Source organism: Buceros rhinoceros, unplaced genomic scaffold (assembly GCF_000710305.1).
Source record: "Buceros rhinoceros silvestris isolate BGI_N320 unplaced genomic scaffold, ASM71030v1 scaffold850, whole genome shotgun sequence".
Lineage (NCBI taxonomy): Eukaryota > Metazoa > Chordata > Aves > Bucerotiformes > Bucerotidae > Buceros > Buceros rhinoceros.
Window position 1 is genome coordinate 70,447 of NW_010388790.1, and position 20,414 is coordinate 90,860.

Consider the following 20,414-nt stretch of genomic DNA (forward strand, 5'->3'; position numbering starts at 1 on the left):
AACCAGGTTTAACGTCTTTCTTTTTTTTGGAAATTCAAATTGACCAAAAGCAAAAACTTACATTGCAAAGGAAGAACAAAATACATGATGATATTGGTAACACAGCGTTGCATGGAAGCCGGACTTGGGGGCAGGTTGCAAGTTGCTCTTGTCACGATGTCACTGGGGAATCTCGACAGATTTAACCGAGAAAGTTTGGATCCAATTTTTTCATCTAGCCCAGGTCCACCCTGGTAAACATGCTACATATTCCTGTTTGCCTCTGGGTGTTTCTCTGATGAGTTTGTCCAGATGTGCTTCCTATGATTGCCAACTAGAGCCAGAAAACTGAATTTTCCACACTATCGCAAGGAAGCCAGAGTTATTCCAAGCATGACTGATAATGAATTAAAAAAACCCAACAAACCCAAAAGAAAACAAAACAAAACACTCAAGAGCTTTTCAAACTAACAAGTATTGTCTATAATGTAAATAGTTTAGAAATATGGTAATTAAATAATCTAAAAAACACTCTTACTCTGCTGTACATTTATAAACATAAATATTTACAAAAACTTTCTGCTTTGTTTTAAAGGATGAGGTTTGCAGTTTGTTAATGATCAGAGTCTTTTACTCATATTGATTCTTTGGTGTATTTGCCAATTTTTTAAGGTTTATTAAAAGTATTCGACTGTGAATTTTAAGGTAATGGAACTAGGCTACATAACAAGTCCATATTATGCACTTCTCCTTCCACATTTGTTTGTTCTTCAAAGTATTTGTGCACAATTTTTAAAATAACAAAAAACCCCCAAATCCCTGTTATTGAAATTTGGATAGGATTATCAGCAAATAATCACCCTTCACTCACACTCGAGCACGCGCCTGACTTAGGATAGTGAACAGGACTATCGGTAGGTTTGAAGACACACACGTGTGTGGTGCTTTGCTGAGTCAAGGTCAGAGAAACCAGCTACAAGAGATGGCTCAACACCGTAAAATAGGGCGAGGACTTCCCTCCACCTTGAGGAGGGGACAGAGGATAGGATGAAAATTAATTGGGGAAAAAAAAAGGCTTTTTACTGGCCTGAAATGTATGTGTGTTCCCTTTCAATGTCAGTTACTTAAAAGAAATAACCAAAAAACAAACCTCAAACAATAAATAATGGAATTACACACTTCTTCATTAAATAGCATTCTTGTTACCAACAAAGTCTTCCATAATTTTCTTCAGTCACAGTAACAGACAGAACAAATAATTTGCCTCAATATAGATTGCAACTAAAATATACTCTAGATTACCTTAGAAAATATTACTGTAAAAATTCAGTGGGGAAGGACATTGGTTTAGACCAACTTACAAATGCAGTGAACGATACTAAGGTTTTGTTTTTCTTTTTTTTTTTTTAAAAAAAGCAAGCAATTTTGAGGTTCTGATCTTATGTCACAAAATTGAAGATTCATGCTTAAAACCTGCCAGGCAATTTTTGATGTCCATCCTGCCCAAGTACTGGCCAGCTTAAAGGTCATACCTGCTGCTCTTTCTTGCTTTGCCAAGAGCTGACCAACACAGTGACACACGCGAGCCTCACGTGCACCCCACCCATGCTCTGAGGCTGTCCCTGCTACGATGCCATCACCATTACCCATTCCTGGAGGAAGCCCTACAAAGCTCCTCTGCCTGGAGGTGACACTGCATGGCGTTAAGGTCGGACAGACTCACTTCTGCTGCCAAGGCATGAACTTTTGGTCACTGCTCAAGCAGGCTGGACTTGAACCCGTACGAGCTGGAGATAAAAAGGTTCAGCATCCCATTACCAATCCTCTGAGCCATGAATCTTCAAAACCACTTATTGTTTGGAAACCTGATGCCATGCCAGGCACAATAGGGAGAGATAATCCTCCTTGCTTGCCATAGTTTCAGTGCATCCATTAGCAGTGATAAGGTTCGTGCTCAAGGAACTGCAGTCCAGGGTTATAAGGTATTAAAGAGAACTAGCACAGTTAAATTATGAGTATACCTGCTTTACCTTGCTTTTCATATTTTAATATTAAATATTTTGAAAGTGACAGTGTTAAACACAAAAGCCACCACTGCTCCTTTCACGTCCCCACTTCCATTGGTGTAACTGGTACAAAAGCACTCCTGATACTAGAGAGGCTCTTTGGGAGCCAGTGGGATGGCCAAACAAAAGCAGACGACGCTGGCAAGAACCTTACAATGGCTCCCTAATCCCTTGAAAATAAAGGGAGCGAAACAATGGCACATTTTGGCGCAATCTTTTTTTTTTTTGATAGCTAGAACTTTTTTTTAATGATCAGAAACAAAACTCTTGAATAGATCTTTTAACACCTGGTTTGAAAACAACGTTCAGTAGCTGAATTTCAGTCCTCCTTTCAGTTACTGCTGTCAGATCAACTGCAAAATTTAGACTTTCAATCTGAACGGGGCTTTGCTTGTTAGTGCACAGAAAATGCACCTTAATAACTTATGTGCACTTCCCACTCTAACCTGAAACAAATTTCAGAGCGATCAAAAAAACCCCAAAATCCATCACTGCTCTGAAAACAAAAGGGTTTGGGCAATCTCTTTTCTTTAAGTGGATGCAATTTGTCTAAGAACCCGTAGATAAAGTTTCAACTGAAAGTGAAAAAAAGCAGGTTATACATTCACAAAAATTCAGGGGGTAATAAGGAACAGCAACTGCTGCATTACTTCTGTAGCGTCACATCAACACTACACGAGGCAGCAGCTCCTGTTCTCACAAGTAACGCAGAGACTAAACCAGGAATAGTGCGCGGAGGGGAAATCACACATAAAGGGAGAATACGTCAGAAAGATTATTGCACAGGAGGCACTGTATGAGAAACAATACATTGGCTTCAAATGTCATTTTGTTTACTCTTAAGTTAATGTAAAAAATAGAGGCTACGCCTCTTTGTAGTGTAGTGTCACTGGTGAAAATCGCCTTACGAACAGCCGCGCATTCAACAGGGAATGTCAGCAAAGAAGAGGGCCTGATTTTTATGGGCATCCCAACCACAGTAATTAGGAAATGAATAATATCAAAAGAGCCAATGTATGGTCTGTCACATAGAACAGGGTAACTGAATTTTTCCTTTAATTTCCAAATTATATTCATACAGTACCCTAGGACACGTTACCAACTCTTCCCTCTGTCCTGCAAAAACACACTCCCTGCAGAGACAGGAGCCGCAACGGACCACAGGGCTCTGGAGTTTCTTCCTTTCGGTATCCTTTTGCAGGATCGGTGCCTTGATTTCCAAACTTTATTTTCGTGAAGAATTGCTCAGCGTGCCAATTGGAACCAACCACTTCCCCTGAGAGGCTACCTTCCATCTCCACTGCAAGTCTGCACACGTAACGCGAAAACAAACAAACGGAAAACCAACAGCAATTGGTAAAACCTAACGTTTTATAGAAAGCTTGGACCTTGTAAACTTGGACCAAGGAACCAAAAATTAAGACCTTCTAGCGCGTGGTATAAAAAACCCAAGGAAGTGTATACCTGCCTTCTGACTTCACAGAAAAATCAGAATTTGCATAGGATATACTTTGTGCAAGGCAACAAGCCTCTTCAGTATCTGGAATATAACTAATCTTGCTCAGAGTTCTTCTCTTCATGGATATCAGATATCATCAAATTTGTGTTTTAAGTAGTCTTTCATGACCTTGGCAATGGGTAGTTCATCAAGTAGTTTTAGGTTTTGAAGGCCTATACACTGACGGATTTTAATTCGGCATAGATCTTGCAAGTTTCTGGGCTGTCCTGAAAAGACAAAAAGGAACACGTGAAAGGAAAATTATCACATTTTAAACATTAAGAGATCATTTACTCAGTAAAATCACAGATGTTGGCTGTTTTCTAAGAGGCAGAGGGAAGGGAAAAATCACAAGAGCAAGAAGGTGGAAATAAACACCTTTCTAATGAACGAGAACTCAGTGAAACCAAGGGATGAATACTAAAAACATTTTTATATGCACATAATTTTCCTGATGCCAGTGAAAAGTGACGTCGTTCATATGAGAATTCCCACGAGGTGGCAACATATACTTAAGCACTGGAGAACAGCATATCTCCTCCATTTACATTTTTGTGGATTTTTTTTCCCTATCTTTGTAATACCTGGTGGTGGGGTGGGGGGGGAATGCCCTTGGTCTTGCTTTGTTTCAAACAGTAAATCAAAAAACTTCTCTGTTCAACTGTTACAGGATCAGGCAGTTTCCTTCGAGAGTGAGCATTAAAATTAATAAAATTAAAAATTAATCAATAAAAGTTATTCTTGTGGCAGAGTTCAAGTTTGTTTTTTCCCTTCTAACGAAAAGACAAAGTGTTTAGGTTTTGGATGCAGCAGCAACCTTAAACAGAAAGAGATTAAAAGGTGAGTTAACCATTGTCCAGAGAGGAAAAGCTTCACTGACGTCACATGAACCTCAATTTCTGGGAAGGATTTTCCCAACTAATCGGTTCCCTTTCAAACTCATTCTTAAACAGGAAACCATCCAAAGCCAAACATCTTGAAAAACGGTCCCTCCTGCAGCACGTGAAAAAGGTTAATCGTGTATCTGAACATACCCAGCCATGGATCCCAGGGAAGACAGAGAGGGAAAAGGAGCAGAACAAGACATTGAGAAATCCTGTCCCGACACAGCCTTTCAGCTTTCAGCACCGGCGCCTCTGGGCCTTGCTAAAGCAGTGCCTGCCGCAGCTCTGTGTCGCTAGGAGCTGGGGATGGCCTGCTCTTTGTAAATCTGTCTCATGTTTTTTGAACCCATTCATGCTTTCAGTATCCAAAACATCCTGTGGCAGTAAATTTCAAAATCTCATTAGGCGTTGGCTGGAAAACTATAAAGTGCTTGTATTTATTTTAGATCTGCTTCCTGATGGCTTCGATGCATGCCTACCATTCTTGGAGTCAGAAAAAAAATAGCAAATAATGGTTCTCACGCCGGTCATGATTTTACATACCTTCATATTCATCTCCATCCTCCACTCCTGCTCAGTACCTCTCTCCAAAGCTGAAAACTATTTAATGACCTCCCATCATGGGAACCACTCCAACCTCTGACCAAACTTGCTGCCTGCATTTAGGTTGCCTCCTCATTCTGCTCTATCTCGTTTGAAATTATCCCAATAATGCACTGGAGCTGGGCTAATAAACATTTTGATCATCAGCTTAACTGTGTCATGGCCAAAAAACCCCAAAAAGAGGCTTACACAGTTATGGCACCCAGTGGGTGTCCAAGTCAAAATACTCGGCACCATGAACAAAGCAGATGCTTCTGCTGGTGTCAAGACAATGTCACTAACAGAGCAACTCGCCAGTCTTTTATTATCGGTATAACCATTAACGGTTAAAGATGGTGCCTGCTTTTGCAAAGAAAGGCACGGCGATTTTACGGAGCCGACTGCTTGAACAAGTCATTTCTCTAGGAGGCTGAATACAACAACAAAAGCAACTGTAAATAACTGAGATGGACGTTTCCAATTAGCTCTCCTGAGCTGCCGCTGGTGAAGCAGGACATTTTTGAAAGGGGAAATGCCTTCCATGCGGCGCTCGATGAGTGGGTTTTACGGTGGACAGTAGGATGCTGTCAGCTCACCAGGCACAGACCTGTTCGGAGGAGAAGGAAGTGTCTCTCTCACCCGAGCCAGCCCCAGAGCCGGCTCCGGAACCCAGCCCTTCTTCCATCCTCCTCCAAGTTAAGCAACAAACCTTCTATCAGCTAAACAGACAGTGACGTTATGGGTTTATTAGACTTTCCTGGTAAGCACAGAGTAAAGAGATTACAAAACTGTTTCCTGTTTTCTACTTTGGGCATTTTCTATATGGTTTCAGTTACCCTTTATAGCCTGTTCCTCCTTTTTTCCCCCTGCGTGGGTTTTTCTACAGAATGGAAATATATATGTATACATGCTATATACACAAATATAGTATACACTGGGATTTCTCTTAAGTATTAAAATCATCCAAGGTAAACTAGCGTGAAACAGTCTGTTTTTAAAGAAATTAGATTTTAAATTAAAGAACATGAAAATTTGAGTTACCTTCATAAGAGTTCAAAATATTTTTATTATACTTATCACCACGGTCCCTAAATGTCAATTTACTTTTAATTATATCCTTCAGCCATGACTTAGAATACCGATTATTAGTTACTTTGTCCACTGGTGGTTGTTTCTTCGCTTTTTTTTCCCCCCACCAGAGGGAATTAATTTCTACAACTCAGTTGGATTCAATCTTAAAGGTTTCTTCCAACCAAAACAATTCTGCAATTCTGTGAACTCAAACAACAGCTGAATGCTCAAGCTTCAGGGAAAGAAAAGTTACTTATGGTAAGAAACCAAGCAGAGGAACCTTTATGGAGATAAAGAGCTTCTAATGCTTTAAATGTGAATGCAGACAGGGTTCAGAAAGGAGGCACTTTTTCAAAAGTTAACTGCAAGCAGCAGTGTTTGAGGATGTAGAGGACTACAGATCTATACACATCTTTTCTGTAGTCGAGGACACAATAATACAGCTATGAGACATTGATTTCTGGTTTCAGAGATGAATGCCCTTTAATTAACATCCTACGGGTTTTTTGAGAACAAAACGGAACCGACAACTTAAAATACCCAGAAGAAATTGGTCGTCAGTTAATTCAAAAAGACCCGATTATCAAATGTATGACATTTCCCCCTGACAAGCCTAAAAATATTTCCTGGGAATGTGTTAACAATGAACATTTCCAGTGTTAAGCACCAGTTGCTACATCTAGTGGCTGTTAGTGTCTTAGGTCACGCCTTGCAAATTCCAGGGTTATTAATGCATTTGTGATTTATTAGAAACGGTGTCTAGAACACTTACTCATTCTTGGTTGCATCTGAATGAAAAAGAAAAAAAATGAAGGATTACAGACCGATGTCAGTGAACCTTGGTTTGGCAAATGAAAAAAGTTATTAGTAATTTGGCAAAGTAAGACCAGTTAAATGATGAATAAAGTTCTGTTTAAAAATAATTCGTAAGTAGCAGCTTTGGTTATATCCTGCATCACAAGTCTGGAAAGTTATTTAGGCAAATAAGCTAGAAGGGAAGGGAATTAAGAAAAAGAAACAAAACCCCACAAACATAAAAGGTAAGACTGACCTAATTACCATTATCATGCAAAACGGTGACATAAAACTACTGATCACCTTCAAAAAACCCAAAGCCCCCCCGATCCAGTCTCAAACAGACCCCTTGGTGATGGCAGAGCTGTTCTTCTGGAGCAGTCGAGTTACTGTGGGGCTGTTACACACCCCCAGTTACCACCAGGGCAGCACACACCTACCACCGCTGAAGGTTTGTACTGGGTTCACTGGAACAAGTGAGAGACCGCAGTCGATTTACTGCACGAGCTTTGCAGTGATAATCAAACCAATTAGAAGTATTAACTGCAGGAGAAAGAGCTGTATCGTTCGTCTTCCACAGCTCGTGCTACATGCTGCAATGGAAAGCAAAATTCCTCACCTCACTCTTCATGTGTATAGACAGAAAAGTTTCTTCCATCAGAACCGTAAAATGTGGGGTTATAAAATAAGGAGGAATCGCTTTTTGATTTTCTCTCTAGAGGTGGCAGACTTCAGTAAGTGAACTGCTTTCCTAACCCAGTTCTTCACCTGCTTACAAAGTTGCTGAGCTTTCTTTTTTTCTCCCTTAAATAATAAATACTTTACTTAAATAATGAAATAAACTTTAGAAATTACTATTAATAGATTGGCCAACTCTGGTAAAGCAAGGGGGAAAAAAACGCATGTTCTAACAGTAAAAAACTATTACAATTAATCCTGAATGACCACTCAGTATTCTATTCCCTTCCTTTTTGTAGCTTCAAGTTTTTCTGCTATTTCACTAAGGATTTTGCTGTTCTATCGCAGAGACAAACCTGCCATTTAGGATTTACTGCTGACCCAAAGAACTGTACATCGTGGTTACGACTGTTCCGCAGCTCATGCATTTAGACCTACACCTGCCTGCTTCTCCTATGCAGACCCTGCTCCCCAAGAAATAAAACACTACCTCACCTAATAGGTCTATTTTTAAGGGTCATTAAGGTGTAATTTTAGACCTGGTACCTCTGACAACACTGATTTTTAGGGTCTCTCACCCAGTTTTAAGCAGAAGTGTTGTAAAGGGGATAAAGGGGGAATCCCTACTAGTTTCCTCCACTGAAGGTACAACAGCATCTGCGTGGAGAAAAATAATGAGCTGACCTGTCCTGTTAACCAAGAGAAAACTTAGGAATAACTGAAATCAATATGCTTTTAGGCTGCAAGAACATCCTCTCTGATGTATTGTTCTACCTACTGAAAAAGAAAAACCAAACCAGAACTTTAAAAAGCAAGCAGACAGTGTCATTGGTTTGAAGTGGAATAGCAGTTTCTGAAAAAGTTAAAAAAAAGGAAATTAACTCCAGGGACCTATTTCAGAAGCTGCCCACAGTTTTCTCTGCAATATTAATACATTTCTCTAGAAAAAAAGCTTACAGTGGTATTTGTCAAACTGAGGCTCTGCCTCCCCTGGGAATTGTGAAATGCTGAAAAGAAAAGCAAGGAGCCATTTGGTAGTTTCTTTTCAGCTACTAAGGAAATTTGAAAGTTTTGTAAATAATTTTAAAAAGTTGAAGCCAGGCTGATGTACAGTTGGCAGCAGCTCAGTTCCTCTAGAGTATCAGTACAAGGGTTTACATCTGCAGCTAACTATTAAATCCAGCCCTTAATTCACAATTGTGAATGAACTCTGCTACTGCCAGCAATTAAATTTAGTTATGATTTTCTTGGCTTTTTGCGGGGAAGGAATTAAGATTATTGAACGTATCAAACAGAAACTCACACCCACCAGCTGAGACACACATTGATGAGGATGCACAAACAGGGTCAAGCTGGAGGGATGCGATCACCTAGTAAACAGCTGTTGCTGAGCTGAACTGGAATTCAGTTGCTCACTGCAACGGGAGTCGGTCTAACAGGTTAGGAAAAGCCGTAAAAAACAACAGCAGAGGAATTAGAGAGGATAGTTGGTTTTTGGAGCGTTCAAAATGCCAGAAAAGGCTAGTATCAAGAACCTATAGGTCTGAAATATCATTATAGGACATTAATAGAATGGAATAGTATTACAGAGTGTTCATCGAGAACACTGTGTCCAGTATGCCTCTGTCTGAATACCTGAGCTTGAAGTATGTTTTCATTGCTCTTTGAAAAATAATTCTCCACAATGAGTTTTAGGTGTCTATTAAATGTCAAAGTGTCTGGCACAGAAAACAGGTACCAAGGAGGACTGAAAATGTATCTATGGAAAAGCAGAATGCCAGGAAACCCCAGAGTTAACAGGTGTATTTAGCAATGAAGATTTGAACATGCTTGTACAAAACATATTTTAAAAAATATTTTGTAACTTTTTTTTAACCTAGGTCTCTTCAAAAATCCCTTCCAAAGCATACATCTGCATAGAGCTGTACAAAAATGATTCATCTGCCTATTATAAACAGAGATTTCCAGCAGCACCCAAGGAAGCCAGGAGTCATAGCATGCCATTCCAGTAAAGTTCTATAGACACTGTTTCTTTTGCAATTATCAGTGTAATAAAATATGTAGAAATCTACTTAATTCACTGTGACACTTCAGTATTCATAAAAGTTTAAACTATGCAGAAACACTTTTAAAAATGTTCTTCCAGTAAAAATAAAAAAAAATCCTACTGAAAAGTTATCTTTATTTAGCAAAGGGATAGACAAGGAACGTATAAGGATTTCCTTACCAGGACTTTTGTCGGAGGTTCACTGCACATTTACAGTGCTATATAAATCTAAACACAGAACTACACTCTTTAGTCAAAGCCAAAGCTTTGCCCTTTGAAAAATTAAAAGAAGGAATGCAGATGAAATATTTGTAGTTTAATTCATTTGCTGATCTTTAGATCTCGTTCCAGATGTGGACTGAGTTCTTGGATGGCTGGTACCACACCTGCTAGGGCCATATCTGCTTACTTCACTATCTGCCTCACCACAGACAAGCAACGCTCTCCGCTCATCACCGACTCTCTCGTTTGCTACTGCATCTAAGCGGTGATCACATCAACTGAGAGCTACGGGGAGGGAGGAAGGCTTCGGGCTTTTTAAATTCCCCTTTTTGACATCACAGCTGAATTTCTAGTGTCTTACAGTTTATTTCAACCTTCCAGTATTTTTCCTAATACTTGTATTTTTTCCTATCTCCAGCACTTGCTTTATACTTTTTAATATTCTCAAATCCCCTTCTACTTCAGCTTCAATTTAAGCCATTCCAGCCAGGACTAACGGCACATTAATTCTTTAGACACATAGACCACCAGAAAAAAAAGTCTACCTGCATTTCTGTCTTTATATATGTTATATATGTGCATCTCTATTTTGATTTTGCATTGGTGTATTCCAGGCTTAACCCATGGACACTCCTGAAGAGGCAGGTTCGGGTCTCAAAATTGAAGTGCTCCAAACCAGCTCTTCATCAGCTGATCTCAGGTACTACAGTGGCTGCCAAGAAATGGATTTTGGAATAGGACAGTCTAATACAGATAAGGAAAAGGAAGGGGATTAAGGAAATCACTGAGCAACTTTCATCTTCAGTATTGCTGTTTTCACAGGGAGACTTTGCTTATTTTTGTATTGTAAAAAAGAGATAAGGGGGGAAAAAAAAAAAAAAAAAAGACAGGAGTGACCATCTGAATGCCAAGACATCAGCCCCGTGATGCAAACTCTGCTGTTGCTAACCTCCAGCTCTGAGCTTAAACACCAAGACACAACTACAGAACAACTTCCTTCCTCTGGGAATTATTCTAGGAGCAAATGCAGCTAGAAAGAAAGCAGATTTCAGTGCCTAAACCCCATAACCAGCATCTTCCTGCAGACTCTCCAGGCCAACACTGAGCATTTCGGAGCACTTGGTTTCTTGCCTGTTACTCACAACTGGAGACGTGGACTAAAGTCTGCGATTATGACCAACAGCAATACCCCCCACAACAAAAAGAAATTCACATATGTTCTGAGGAACTAAAACTGTATAAATATGTTTTCTAATTATAAAAAAATAGCTGCTGCTTACACACAGACTGCTAAATAGTATCCCATTTACGGGCAGCAAACTTCAAATTTCATTTGAAGACAGATTGGGTTGGTAACTTTCATAATTCACCTACATTAATCTTTGTGCTGAAAAAATTTCATCTTCTGCAAAAGTAAGAGCTAATTCCTATTTTACTACCAAATATACTCTTCAAAACTTCAGATGCACATATAGAAATCCATAGCTGTAAGTTTTATAACATCTACTTGGTATAATGTTCAAATAAACAAACGAGAAGTTCCCGTTAAGCCCTACGACCAAGGCACTGTTAGCAACCACAGGAGATCATTTCAGGAAGATTTCCATGAGAAGAATTCTCTAAAAATTTCTTTCATTTTCCTTCCAGTAAAAACATATTGCAATAGGCTCAGAAACAAGATTCTTCCCCGAAGTGCTACAGTGTGAGATCTCAACACAGTCTGGTCTAATTGGGAACTCCTCTACCAAAATCCCAGCTCGCTCTCCTACATGATTATTCATTAAAACCGTGGAAGACACTGTTTGGGTATTTATAATAAGGGCAGCGGAGTCTGTTTATAGCTGTTTGTAAACATATAGTCATAATAATTTTCCTCAAAAGCACAAAGCTGAAAGAGTTTTGTCAGCACTAGCCCTCCCTGCTTTCCCAGTTCTCCCTCCATCAGCACGAAACTGGGATAGTTCCAACACACTGGCCACAAATTTCAGCTACTTTTGTCGCAGAATTTATTTCTCACTTAGCATTAAACCCTTAAGCTACGGAACCTGCAAACTAAAAGTAAGTTACAGCAGCGGTTTCCAACTTTCTGAATTAGTGTTTGGAAACTGAGGAAGTTCTGAAGCAGTCCAAGCCTTCGTGCCTACTGATACATCCTAAAGCCATGACAAATTGCAAGTCTGGATATTTATATCATCTACTAATTACCCCGGCGGCACTACTCTACAGGGAGAGGCTCCCGAAAAGGAAATCTAAAGGAAATGCATTTGAATGAGAAGGCACAGGCAAATTAAACCAAAACCAACTGGGTCGCTTGTATTTCTTATTATCAATTTCCACCTTTCCAAAGGCCTCTTTAGGTTTCAGATAAAAGCAAAAATAACACCGCAAATCACGAAGACAAAAATGAAATTCCAAATGCTTATTCATGACAGCCTCTGACAACAGACGGCAGCCGCTTCACCCCCAGCCCACCCGGAACTGCAGTTTCTTTGCAGAGCATACAGGGTGCTTAATTCTCATCAAAAACTGCCACATCCACAAAAACAACAGGAACTGTAGGGGAAAAAAGGGTGTATGAAATACCCCATCCTCTGCAGTGCAAAGATCATCCTAACAGGATGGAAATTTATCAGGCCATCTTAACGCGTTTGCATTCGCAAATTCCTGCTAATCAGCGACTCCTAAATGCCTTAGGCAATGCCATAATCATGAAACACCATCACAGCAATCCACAAAGGAGAGGGGCAAACGTTCGTAGATCTACTACACCCAAACCTGATAATCCAAAGTGTCCGGAATATCAGGAGCCTAACGCGCTTTTTGAATATTAGAAGTCACGATGAGTTAAAATCTCTTCCATATTTCAAGGACATCAACAAAAAAAAAAAATCAAATCACAACTACACAGCACACGAAACCCCTTCGAGCTGCACAGATTTTAACTATGTCATTTTGTTGGTTGGTGTAGGAGAGAGAGGAAGAAGCAAAAGCCCTTTTCTGCCCCAGTCATAGCGCCAGATCAAATACTCTGCAATTGCCGGCTTTTTGCATGGCAATTAAAAAAAAAAAAAGACATTAAAAAAACTAAACAAACACCACAGCGAAACCCCAAACATCTTATGCCTAAGGCCATTAATAAAATGAGATTTTACAGTTCACGTTTAAGATGAATGAATGCTTCCTGGAGTTACTTAAACAAAACTAATTTAAATGGAATATACTTAACATTAGCATCTGTGCCGAGCAAGAGATTCCCAGTATCACAATCCCTTCACCTTCCCAGAAATTTTCTAGTGCATTTAAATAGCATCAAGGGGCAGAGAGGAAGCATTTTTTTCTGGGGCTAAATTCAAAGCAGGCTTTTAGAGGACATTGTGTCCTGTGATTAACTTCTCTTACATACATACTTGTCACTTCTTGTAAGAAATCCAGACAGGGTCGGCTACTTCCAGAAATACTTATTGAAACAGCCAGTGGGGTCTGTCCTTCATAGTTCCTTGTGTTAGTGTCTGCTCCGTAATTATACAACATTTGTGCACAAAGCACGTCATCTCTAAGAGCAGACAAGTGTAAGGGTGTCTGTCCGTCTTCCAAGCGACCCAAGTTTGTATCCGCCCCTCTCTGAAGGAACATTCGGCAGTAAGAGTGATTGCTTTTGATCACAGCGTATCGTAACAGGAAACCATTCTGAATGTCGATGTTGGCATTGTGATCCAGGAGGATTTTCACACAGCTTGACCTCTCTCGGATAATGGCCAGCTGAAGCGGTGTAGTACCTTTATCACTGAGTGGATCAACCTCAGCCTTGAACTCCAACAGGAGCCTGACAAACGAGTCTCTGCCATAGTGGGCTGCTACATGGAGGGGAGTCCAACCATCGTTGCTCTTTGCATTAATAATGTCACTTCTATATTCAGATTCCAACATCAAGCGTGCAATCCTCGCTCGGCCATGCATGGCTGCATAATGCAAAGCAGTGAAGCCTCCAATTAAGTCCTTAACTGTGGGATCAGCTGAAGTTAAAATAAAATTAAAAAATAATTAGAAGGCATTACAGTAATCCAGTGCTGCAAAAAAAAAAGTTGAATATTAGTCTCTTCAGGCGTAGCACGACAGGATTTTTTGTACTTCAAACTAGTTCTTGCTTACATGAGCATGCTATTTTTAAGCAAAAGTGAAATTGTATTTAAGAGTTACACAAAAAAAGACTTTCTTTCACATGAAAGTTTCCATTTGACAAATAGTTTTCCACATCTTCCTAGCACTCTCAGGCCAATTACAAAATCTCTCTGTCCAGCCAGTTTTCCTCCAGCTCTACAATATTACATTTCTTTCTCAATGTTCAACTGTTTTATTTTCCCTTGTGTTGCTTCTTGGTCTTAAAAAGAAGCATGTGTAGAAACATCTGCTGTCCCAAATTGCGGATGTTTTGTGGTCTGGCAGCATTGTATTGTTTTTAGGGTGTAATACTGTATTAGGTAAAATGTTTCTCTGTGGTCTGCAGGATTTCCAAAGCATGTAGGATATATGTTATTTTAGATTATCTTGATAAAGTCTGTTTTTATAGATGAATCTGTTCTGAATTTATAGTTTTCAAAAATTTGAGATTTTACAAGAATGTACGCATCTACTTATGGAAAGAGCCCAGAAAAATATTAGTGCAGAATACATGTGATTACACAGATTTTTTTTTCTTGCCCCCTCTCAATATAACAAAACCCCTTTTTGATTATGAATTTAAAAATTTAAATAATCAAATCAATTTACTTAACTGAATTTCCTTAGGACACTCAGCTTGTAAAGCAGGTGACTATTCCCATGTACCAGATCAAATACTGCAGGAAAGGTGCCTACCCCATTACCATTTCTCAGCTAGAGAACAAGCCAGGAGGTTTCTCCTTCCAACAGCCGCAGACGCTGCCTGCGGATGCTGAAAGGTACAAACCAGTTTGGAAGCTTGAGGCAATTTCCTAACCTAAGTCTCATAGGTGGTAAAGAGGCTGCACAAGCATTTGCGCACAAAGTACATCAACTGAGGGCAGACAAGCATAAGGGCGTCTGTCCATCTCCTACACCCTTGAGGGCCCCATCCTTGCACCCTGGCACACTGAACTCTGAATTTCCTCATCTATACAGAGTGCATTTAGAAGGAAAGCAGCAGTGGTCTAGAGGGGAGAAAAAAATTTAAAAAGGAGTAAGACATTGTGACCATGCAGGTTTAAAACAAGCTTGGCTGAAGGCTAGGAGCACCCAGTGCTCACACACTGCTCAAGGGGAGCACTTGCTCTCCTGTACTACGCAGCAAGGGCAGAGTTTTCTGCTCAGCTGCTATCACAGTCAAACAAGAGAGGGGAAAAGGAGAGGGGAAAAGGGTGGGAGATGCCCATCTGCATCTCCAAATTCAGATCTGCTCTAAGTTAAGTTCACAACACAGCACAAACTGCAAGTTAGTTTAGTCTGAACACCGAAAGGTGCTAACACGAAACAGTATGAATAAGCTTCTCGATACGGACCTCCTGTGACCATGTCCAGATAACACACCAAGACAGACATTATACCAAAATAAAAGGACTGCCAAGAAAGACTTCAGAATGCAGCTGCAGAGGCAATCCAGCAACTTGAAGGGTTTTTTTTTAAAATGTAAAATGAAGACTCAGGGGAGGAAAACAAACAAAATCCAACATCCAAATTAACACAGCCTGACTACACAGAGGAACAGAAAGTGAGAACTGCCTCTAGCGTAGAGAACAGGAACCTAGAAACAAACCTAGAAATAATGGGAGAAAGATTAAGGTAAGTTTAGTTCCTTAGCAGTGACAGCTTTCCCAGCCTTCTGTGACAAGCAGCAGCTTCAGCACTCTGTAAAGTTACACTAACCTGCGTTAAACTGATGAAGCATCCACAGGCTGGCAGGAAAACCAAGTCAGTGACTGAGGAGGGGTTCCTAACCTGTGCTATAATGATGTCCAAAACATAGCAAGGAATCAGCGCAACCCACTCAGTCATTAAAGACAAAGATACTATTTCAAAGCCACATTTGCTGCTGCCAGGGTGTCTTTCTTTGCACTGCTCAGACTACTCTAGATTATCTCCTGACTAGTGATAAATAAAGTGAGCAGCATGACCATTAAGATACAGAGGAGTGATACATTTGGAGAGGCAGAATTAATGTGCACGTACATGCATTTGTATGCAAGCTGTTGTAATCCAAACCCAACAATCTGCTTGCACCATAAGGATGCCCTTTACCTATGGTTTTAAGTGCCTTTCCTACTTAGTAAATTTTCATTGCTTTTGACCACTAAAGTGAACCAAAAAATTACTGAGTCATGTAAGAGAAGAGTCTTAACAAGAATAGGGGAAAAAAGCCTCTTGGCTGGGCAACCAAGCGACACAACCAACCAACCTTCTAAAAGTAAACCTGGTAGCAAAACCTCATGAGAAAAATTAAGATGATGGGCTTCTAGTGAGCTAAAAGGGCCAGTCTCCCCCTTGATGAGGAAAACACTTAATTCTGAAGACCAAGTCTCGTGTTGCTTTTTAGTCAATGTTCTGCTGCCATCTCCTGGGAAACTTCTGAACTTCATGAGGGCTTTTGGCAGAAGTGTGACCCGCGTTTTTTTGCGTAAATTTCCACCCATTCAGTCCCTGCGTTGGTAAAAGTAATGCTACAGAGCTCAGGTCTTCTTAAGAACATGTCTTGTTATGGGTTGGTTGGTTTGTTTTTCCAAAGGCTTCAAGTACTAGTATCATGCCGCCCTGGAACACCAGCAAGATAGAAATGAATTGGGAATGATTCTCAGCTTGTAAAAACCAAAGTACCTGGTACAAGCATATTTAACTAGGAAGGGATGAAGCTAGCACTTGCCAGCACTTCTTTATCTTGCTTTGATCCTGATTATCAAACTATTATTTCTTTTCAAGCTTCTCATTAATTTGGAGAGAGCAGAATCTAGAAACAGAAACAGCCGCGTTTGGTCACTTCTAATATTTGTAGATCCAAGCCATGATGGCCTGCTTGTGGAGGGCACCAGATCACTGCAGTCAAACTCACTTGAGGCTCAAACATGTGCAACACTCAACAATTCTCAGATTATTTTACTTCATGGTAAAGTTGGGGGCACCTAAACTAGCCATTTCAGCTCTACTGTTAATGAAAGTCTTTTCTAATACTGTCATCTAGAGGATAGATTCCTAAATAAGAGTCTAATATTTCAGTTTCAATTTACAGCTCAGTGGGACAGTTTCCCTTCCTTCTTGAACACCTTCACTAGGTCACTCTATCCCATTCTAATTCGGAAAGTTAAAAAAGCAATGCTTGTGGCCTCATAAAGTACTTCTATTATTTCAAGCTTACTCCCCACAATGAGGGTTTAATTCTGACCACAAGGTTTAGAAACATGGCTACACACAGCTTCTGTTTTCAATTTTCTAGGACAACATTGATACAGAGACCTCCAGGAAAGCTTTACTGTTCAGGCACAGAAACACTTTATGAGCTGGTTTAACGGATGAGCATTTGGCATTCCCTAGTTTCTCCTGGATTCTGTGTGACTTTACTAAAATTTAGACACCTTGCAGCCAAGACTGAAAACAAATAAATACATCTGTTTGGCTACTTCTCAATTCTTCAATTTCTAGGAGCTTTAGAGAAAAATTTCTTCACTTTAATACGAGTAACCAGAAATAATTCTGCTCAATTAGTATTGAGAAGGTATCACCAAGGGACAGCTACCAACTTGCTTTCAAGATTTTAACACTAACATCAGTGGTTGGGAATTAGTCAAATATAGTTCTTGTCCAGTGTTGGAACATCTGTCTCAATATGTAACTTTGAAATTACAGAAGTACACTGGGGGTGGGGAGGAGGGCTTGTTGTGCAAAAACGCAAGATTCCTGAAAATTATACTCCGCATTTTTGTGTTGCTTTCTTGTTGAGCTTTGTGACTCTAGATAGGTTCTATGGACAAAAAGGGTTGGCTTCACAGAATCTTCACTGTATTAAAATACAATAAGAAAGTAAAATTCACTGTTTTTCATGGTTTCTCCATGGTTCTGATCGACTTCCTGCATCTCCTCACTTGCTAAAAAATATTTATCATCTGACCTACTACCTCTCTATCTAGTCGGTATTTCTGCTGGCTTCATCTTTGAGTCTGGACTGTTTTCCTAATGGTTTTTCCCCATCTATCTGTATCTCCTTGCCCAGCAGATAATAAAAACCTTCTTTGTGTCCCACCACCTCCACTCAATCAGCCAATCTGCATGCACAGTGCAGTCCTCTGGCTGTTTTCTTTACTGGTGAGCAATGACAGAAGAGAGGGGGGAAAAAAAGCAAAAGCAGGAGGCAGCCAGGTCATGACTCCCTTAAGAAGCTACCTTTTATTTCCAGGTCAGTGACCAGATTCCTTCCTCAGCCTTTATTAGCCAAACTCCATCTCCATCCGTCTACCACGGAAGACTACATCAGTAGCCTTCCAACATCTCGGATCTGAGGCACAGCACTCTACCCCCAGCAACAGCCCAGTGTGGCTTTCTCATTCCTGTACTATGGAAATATTTCCAGCTCTGCTAAGCTTCATCATCGCTCTAGACAGCCACAACCACCACCAGCTGTCCTTTCCTTCCCACTAACATCTCAGTTCTCTCTTTCCTCCAGAACTCCATCCACTCCCTCTCACTGTATTCTTTATTACCAATATATATAGTCAGTTCAATACTCTGTTTACCGTAAGATTCATATCAGCAATTACTTTTTCCTTCACCCCAATATCATTTTGGTCCACAGGGATTAAGCGTCAACACCAAAATAACCCACTGCCTGAGAGAGAGAAAGGTGGAGACCTTTGGAAGAAAGGTAGACACAAACCTCTTGCTAATGAGACAGGCACGATTAACTCAGCTTTTAAGAGTCAGATCATTCACTGCTTAATAGCTCATTTGTGACATTATTATGTTTTCAATACTCATTATCTTTTATGCCTCCGTTTTGAGGGAAAACAAGGCAAGGCACCAAATGGTGCCAATGTTCTGAAGCGAGCTCAGCTACAGGAAAGCTGCCATAGATGACTAACCCTCACACTATTTGTTACTCAACTTTCTAGTCCTGGTGAGTAAATGCTATACTGCTTCCAGAACAAGGGTGTTTCATTACAGGCAGTTTGAGGCATCAGATTCATCCAGTACTTTGTAGAGAAAAGAGTAACAGCAAAAAATAAAAATGAAACACTGCATCAGCAGCTATTTAATATCAAAGCCATGCAATGAAAATACATAGAAATACATAAGGGTTTTTCTTTCCAGATCATTCTCAAGTTTACAGGGCTAAAGCCAACAGAGTTCATGACTCACAGCCTAAAATTTTTCATTTATCAAACTGACGGTTTAAGATTATCCTCATACATTAACTTCAAATTCTACTTTCTAAATGTATTTATTAGTGCAATTTAGCAGCTTCACCCCCCTTCCAGTAAGGGCACATGGGTTTGCCACTATTATATGGTTAGAATTTGTAGTAGGTACATCAACAGGGTCAGGCTGTATTTCACCACTGCTTTTAAGGAACATACCACTAATAGTGCAAATGCGACAGCTGATTAACGCCGTTCGGTTTTAAGGGTGATACATACATTTGAAAAATCCTGAGACACATGTAAGGGGCCCATATGGTCTCAGACATGTAAAGCATCAAAAAGATAATTTTAGTTTCTTTGGGAATGAAAACATCTTAGTTCTTAATTCATTTTATATGAACAGCGCTGGAATAGAAGATGCTGCTCTTTAAGAGCACTGATCAGAACGTAGAGAACATCTACTGATTTTACTTTTCCTCTCCACCATCACATTAAAAGATTAAGACTATCCATTTCTAAAACTTTAGGTGGCCTTGAAAGAAGATACAGCAAAAAGAAAATTCTGACTGCACCATTTGACCAGTAGTCATCACCACCAAGCTAGTACATCAGTTAAACCAACAAAAGTCAGTTCTCAAAACACAGCTTCAGTACAGATGGATGCAGGAGAGGTGTAAACTCCACTGGACCAGCTGACACTAAAGTCCTTGCACAAAGAGAACTGTTTTCATGAAGTTTAGCAGACTCTGTTAAAGTCTATACAGAAACTTAGTCTTTAATGCAACTCGATAACTTGCTTGAGAATTATGAAACACACTTCCCTGAGATTTCAATTCAAGGACCTGCCTTCCTCTAAAAATACTCCCTGACAGAGAAAAGCCAACAGTGAGAGCTATGAGCATATTTAATTTTATAATGAGTTCTTCTGCCCTATTTTCATAATGTTTATTCATTCTTCTAACAATTCCTAAAAAAAGGAGAAAGGTATTAAGATATAAAGCTACTCTATTATCCCATTCACAGAGTATGCATCAGAAGGGAACAGAGATGAAGAACTAACCCAAAGAGAGAGAGAGAAAAAAAAAAAAACCAAAATCAGCAGCAGTCTGATTATCTAATTGATGCTGGAAAGCCCTACAAGGGAAATTGGGATAGAAAGCTGTGAGACGACTATCAAGATTTTTCTCTCTAGGCAACTCACCTCCGTGTTCAAGAAAAACACGAACACATCTCTCTTTC

The 20,414-nt window shown here is 39.9% G+C and overlaps 1 protein-coding gene across 1 annotated transcript in view; it reads right to left on the reverse strand.

Moving 5' to 3' along the window:
* Positions 1–3,328: 3,328 nt before the first annotated feature.
* Positions 3,329–20,414, reverse strand: part of ASB7 (ankyrin repeat and SOCS box containing 7) — a 17,364-nt gene continuing 278 nt past the window's right edge. The window contains exons 2-4 of the mRNA XM_010131231.1: positions 20,377–20,414; positions 13,230–13,835; positions 3,329–3,770 (exon numbers count right to left, since the gene is read on the reverse strand). Of these exons, the coding sequence (XP_010129533.1) occupies positions 3,631–3,770; positions 13,230–13,835; positions 20,377–20,414 (784 nt within the window). The 3' untranslated portion in view covers positions 3,329–3,630. The remainder of the gene's footprint in view (positions 3,771–13,229; positions 13,836–20,376) is intronic.